We start from the raw sequence: 6260 nt of genomic DNA, 5'->3' as shown, positions 1-6260 counted from the left end.
ACCGAAGATGCCCAGCACATGCAGCCATGGAGGCTGTATGCACCAGAGAGCTATCGCGAAAAAGAAAAGAGCTGCTTGGGGGCCGGGTTTTGGTTCCATATAACCAGTTGGTCAACTCTGCACAAACAAGTACAATAAAAATTCTGCAGCAATAAACAGAGCATGCGCACTTAATATTTGCGCTGATTCAAACCCCTGCTCCCACCACGGAAGGCTGGGAGTCCTGGAAGCCAGGGAGTCCTGGGCCCGTTTGCCCGTACGCATAAGTGAATTCCCGATTAAGTTCCCGCTTACGAATAAGACGCCAATAAGTCGAAGTCGGCCACGGCAAATAATGCGGCTGCCAGAAAACCAAACGAAAACGCTACCTTAACCGAGCGTTTGTATCAGTTTCGGACAAACGACTTATTACCTAGACAGCGCTAAAGTCGTAGTTGAGAACTTATTCCCACACTTATCGCGTTCGGGCAAACGGGCCCTGGACTGAAACCACCCCTCACAGGTCCATAAGTGACCGCAGTCACAACGGACGGGATAAATAAAGTTTTCTCCTCCTTCTCCGCCTCCTTGTCAGTTGGTAGCTCTGATAGCAGCCTTTTGTTACCTACATCCCAATGTATGCCAACAAAAAAGAAAAAGTGCAGAGAAAGAACTCTGAGCAGCAGCCGGTCAGCTACACCGATGCTGCTGGTTGGTGGGTTGTTGGATTAGGCATCGCGGTAATTTCTTATCCGAAGCGGTGCCCATGGCAGTAAAAATATGCCAGCTGCACCATTTGCCAGTGAGTTCAATGTCCCGAAGAGGAGGTGTGACTCTTCTCTGCACAGTATGGGACTCCTCTTTGGGAAAGCAACATATATGTGGTCCAGCATGGTGTGTGGGGCTACTAGCTTTAGCATTGCTCATAACAAAGTCATCTGCGCTGCAGCTTGCTCTGGGCAGCACATTAGGTAGTGTGTTGAGCATATGTCCTGCCACTGCACATGGAAAGCACCAAGACAATTGTGCAAGGTTTTACCAAGTGGATTCAGATGGGACACGGCAAAGAGGCGCTCTTAATAGTCCCTGCGTGAAAGCATCGCTACAGCTTTCACAGTGTTGGAATTGGAACCCCATGAGAAGGATTCGCCAGCACTCACTATGGCTTGTGCAAGGTATGCAGCGAGGGTTTTAATGTGCCATTTCAGTGACTTTGTTCCCATGCTAGTGTCAAGGTCACCGATTGACTGGCACGAAATATGCTCACACTGAAAAAGTTTCTCGTGTCCACCTGACCTTCCAAAGAGCACTTATTGAAAATTTCAAGTCTGCAGTATCACCATCATCATCAATAGGCACTTAGATGATCACACCCCTACCTCCACCTCATGCTTAACTGTCACTTCTGCAGCAACCTTTTCATGGCACCTTATTAACGTACCTTTCACTTGCTGATTTGGGCGTTACTGTTTTTTCAACGTAATGCGCTTATATAGGCACTTGCACACAAGATGGGGAAAGGCAGTTTTTCTTTTTTTTTTATGGAACAGCCTTAAGAGATTTCCGAGCGACCAATATACAGTACTTGCCCGCATGATGACAGACCAGTAGTGTCACTGAATGTGATATTTCTGGCGATGACATCAGTACAACTTGGAGAGCTCCGTGCAAAGCAGGATAGCGTTGTCCAAACATGGAAGAAGCACATATACAGTGCTTTCATTGGAATTGAAATATTTACCTTGTCTTCACACCCATTACCTACATTTTAGTCTTGCATTGAAAGAAAAAAAAAGGCGTACCTCAAGCACAAGTTTGCTCAGATCATAAAGATATTCAAGAATGATTGCTACCTTTCTATGGAGCGAGGCAAAATCCTGCACCTTTGAATAAAGCCCACTACTTCCAACTAACTGTGCTTGCAGTGAATCCATACTATGCCAAGAGCATTGCTGGTTGCCATTTCTTGAAGCAGTTTAACGGTAGCAAATGTCAGCGCCAATTTCTTTCAGTGACTGACAACACTGCCATGGTTGTCTGTGCACTACATCTATTATTGCTCCCAAAAATATGCCTTGTGACATCTCCGAAAACTAGCAGCAAGTTTGTAGTGGCGCCAAGACAAGAAGATTGCTTCTCAGATTTGACAGCACCTCACTATATCAGACACAAAGAAACCATAGTGCTCACATTGCAAAATGGTTCTGCCTTATTGCAATGCTGTGACAGGCACCAGGTTCGAAACCGGCATTTTAGACTTTGTAATGTGCATGCTACACATGACTTTTAGTCCGTTACTGGAACAGTCAATCTTTCTCCAGCAAGCAACCACAAGTTCACACTAAACTTTCTTGCCAGTTTCCATCGCAAAGCTATAACACATCGGTTTAACTGCAGTCCTTTGTTTGTCAATGAAAAGATGGACCTGCTGTTGGACATAACAGTGGCTTGATAAGTTGTAGCAGCTGCTTGTACTTTGCTTACTTACGCAACAGCCATTTTTTTTCGGCCAAAATACATGCACTCGGGGAAACAGCTGAAGGAATGATATCACACAGCCAGCGAATATGTCAAAGAAATTTTCAAGAGAAGTTGAGGAGCTTCAATGTTTGTGCTAGTGCACGCTTCCACAGCATGCCTGCAAAGCACGACATAATCAGGCCCTACCATAGTCTTTACTACTGCTTTCAGGTGAAACGTGCAAGTGCACAACGGTCTCACTCTAAGCAGCAGCAAGCTTTTTGCACCTACTGAAAATGGAAACAGCACTCTTGATGGCGCAAGGCGGGGAAAGTTAAAAGCTTGCAGGAGGCACTCATGGGAGAGCATGTGCTCAGCTTTCTTCACAGCCAACAGGGGTAATTTGTGCCTAGTATACCAATTAAGGGGGCACACTAGTCTTAAACCAAAAGAGCTGTATTTTACAGGTATGTTGATGAAATTTGGAACACATATGCAGTTTTTCGTTCTGGTTGTAGATATAAATTTTTTTTTTGTGCAAAGTGACTACATTCAAATTTATTCGGATTTTTATATTAGATTTTTTGACAGCCTTTGTAAAAGACCGTTACAACCGTTTGAAGTTTGGGCCTGGAAGGCGAAACCGGTTTTTCTGGTTGCAACTTGCCACGTTTGAGGCCCCAACTTCAAACGGTCCTAACTTCTGCTACAGACCAGACAGAATGATAATGCAAGCCTTATTGCACTCCTTCATTTGTGCACAGTTCGCTGGCACCTTGTTCAGCTGCATCCCTCCAGCAGTTTTTACAAATGCCGTTGAAAAATCAAATTTAAAAATCCCAATAAATTTGAATATAGCCATTTTACACAAAAAGAAAATTTATACCTACACTCAGAATGAAAAACTAGTCCACCAATCGTTATCATCACAACTGAAAAATAAATTTTTTCACAATACACCCATGTGCCACCTTTTAAGAGATTCAAATATTTGTATAGAAATGCTTGAGCGAAAAGGGACCCTTGCTTTTTTAAGGACCAAGATCAGCAGGGATATTTCATTCGAGAGTACACACATTAGCACTTCATAACAGTTAGAACAATGAAACCATAGCGTTTCGGCTCAAGGCCAGCATGGCTGTGCACAGCAGCACTTCAGTTTGGCCACCATGCAACTAGGGCAAGTAAAAAAAGTAAATTACGACGCTCATCTGTACTCAGCCCTGCTGCATACTGTTTATTCACCACAATTGGTACAAATCATAACAGCCCTTGCAGCTGGCACAAATGATAACAGTCCTTGTGATAAAATGCGGACATATGTAGTAATCGCCAGGCGGCAGTGACGAGCGCAAGAAGTATATGTACAGCGATGCAGCATGCACCAGAGGGGAAAAAAAAAAAAAAGAAGAAGAAGCGCTTTTATTTCAATTTAATATTGGAGGTGATACTCCCACAATCTGCCTGATTTGCCTTTGGTCTCCACAAATAAAAGCTGCTAAAAACGCGTTAAAAAGTTGCTCTCCGACTGCACAGTGATGCATACTTTAGTGCATGCAACGTCACCACGTTGCATGCCTTGCCACTGATAAGAATTTTTTTTTCGTTCAGGCACAGTCATTCATTGGAGATGTGTCAGGCGAGAGTACACAGAATTTTCTTCTGCGAGAATACGCAGAAGAAAAGAATAAGAAAAAGAGAAAAAGAAATTGCAGGGAGGGGGAGAAAAAAAGACGTAACAAGACACCTTCAAGACAAGAGGAAGATGTGACAGGGTCAGTCCCACAGAGCAGAGCTCGTTCGCTTGTTGAAGTAGCGCTTCTTCTCCTTGAAGATCTTGTCCAGGAACAACAGCGGCATACCACCAAACAACTCCAGACCGTTGATGTTCCCTTCTGCCTGCCGCACTAAAAGCTTGTTCAACGACGGAGCTGCAACGGGAAAAAAGAGAAAAGAGAGAGAGAGAATGTGAACTGGCGTTTCAAGGCCCCGGAGAAAGCCCAAAGGTAGTACACAAATGAGAAATGGCAGAACGGCAGGCCACAACAACGGAGTTTCGTTTTTTCTTCTTGCACTTGTCAGTTGTTTCTACTTACTCGTTTTGTATATCAAATTTTTTGAATACGAATCGAATACGAATATCGAAAAAGAGTATCGAATAATTAAGGGGTGACATGGCTATATTTTTTATTTTTTTTATTTCTTTGTGTATTTTGATGACAATCGGCACATCAACTGGAAATGCTTGTGTGATAGCACAGTAACAATTTCAATGTAATATTTTGAAAACATTTTTATTTATAAAATTTTCTTTCTGTTCACCTTGTACCGAGCTTGAGCAGCCTATAAAACATGATAGAACACTTGTTCAAAGTGCTTTGCATTCCCAAATGAATGGACGAGGTCGTGACAGTCAGATTTTTTTATTAAAACGCATTTTTTTTAGTTCTTAGTTTTTTTAGAGGTGAATGTACAAAAAGCATATAGACCATGAACGACTATTTGAATAAAAAATTCACAAAAAAGTAAACCTGAAAACCAAGAGTATCATGACCGCAGCTGTTTACCATATCAAGGAATGCAACGCAAAGAACGGAATCAAAATACACCTAGTGGTCACGAAGAAATCACTGGAACAAACGACGTGGAAAAAAAAAAAAGTTTTGAGAAAACGGCTTTCGAGATTGCAACATAGATGTCATTCATTAAAAGTCTTGCCTTGAAATTGGAGTGCCTTTTGCAGCCTTTTTCTTACCACAAAACATTTTCATCTCCTCTGTGAAGAGTACATATCCCAGTTTGCGGACCAAACGGAAGGTGGGGGGGGGGGGGGGGGGGATAGCTTTCAATGCAGAGTAGGTTAGCTGGTTCGATTAATATCCGAATTTTTCGAATATTCGCACACCCCTAGTTTTGTAGTTACTTCTTGTTTGGTGTGTGCTGCATTTGCTGCATTTTGTAATAATTAATCTTTTGACTTTGGGACCTCTGGTTATAGTATTCGAACACTGTTAAAAAAAAAAATTCTAACCGCAGCAGTTACAGGCCTCCTCTAAGACTACTGATGCATTATGCTATACAGGTCCTTTCTTTTTCAAAATAACAGCATTAGAAGCCTCATTGGTATTATGTTAAAACTGTGTGTGCATGTGAATGAGAACAGCAAAACCGTTCAAGGCCCTGCCATCTAGAACGTAAAACCAGAGCAGGGAGAAGTAAAACAGGGAAAGGGCAGGAGGGGGGGGCAACAAAGAGCAACAAATTTTTTATTACACAATAGCATGCACGACCAAATTGTAGGAAAAAAAATAGAAGAAACGTCAATGGTGCCGAGGAGTACAAAGTGGTTCTTGCACTTTCCAGATTATAACTTAACGGAACGGCACGGCTGCCATTGCAGAGGGTCTGAAGTTCCTGGGATCGGCACTGCCCATCCACATGTGGTGCGATTTCAAATGACCTGTTGCCAGCAAAGCTGTTAGCAACAACATGGCAGCACAAGTGGTGTCAACTATCTATGCCAAGTAACTGAGTAAACAGCTTGTTTGTCCACAGAGCTTGAAGTCCCGGCGCAAAAAATCAGCGACGGATAAGCTACACAGAAAACATCAAGGTTTGTCTAGCTGGCAGCTCCAGTGGAGCCATTTAAACATGCTGGCGAACAGCCTATGAAGGCTTCTGGGCATGGTCTCATTCTTAGCATGCTGCTGTACATCTAACAATCTGGTAACCAATTAGCCCACATCAATGCATGGAGAAGTTCTAGGCTCACTTTTTTCCCTCGTACGTGTGCCCCTTAGAGATTTTACACGTACGCACAA

At 43.0% G+C, this 6260-nt stretch overlaps 1 protein-coding gene across 1 annotated transcript in view; it reads right to left on the bottom strand.

The window, feature by feature from the left end:
* Window positions 1-3637: 3637 nt before the first annotated feature.
* Window positions 3638-6260, bottom strand: part of LOC144169602 (uncharacterized) — a 39240-nt gene continuing 36617 nt past the window's right edge. Inside the window, exon 14 of the mRNA XM_077698848.1 lies at window positions 3638-4370. Coding sequence (XP_077554974.1) covers window positions 4216-4370 — 155 coding nt within the window. The 3' untranslated portion in view covers window positions 3638-4215. The remainder of the gene's footprint in view (window positions 4371-6260) is intronic.

Source organism: Haemaphysalis longicornis, unplaced genomic scaffold, assembly GCF_048455015.1.
Source record: "Haemaphysalis longicornis isolate Haplotype H1 unplaced genomic scaffold, Haemaphysalis longicornis Haplotype H1 scaffold_2, whole genome shotgun sequence".
Classification (NCBI taxonomy): domain Eukaryota; kingdom Metazoa; phylum Arthropoda; class Arachnida; order Ixodida; family Ixodidae; genus Haemaphysalis; species Haemaphysalis longicornis.
Note: the sequence above shows the minus strand (reverse complement) of the source record. Positions and strands in the feature narration are given on the sequence as shown.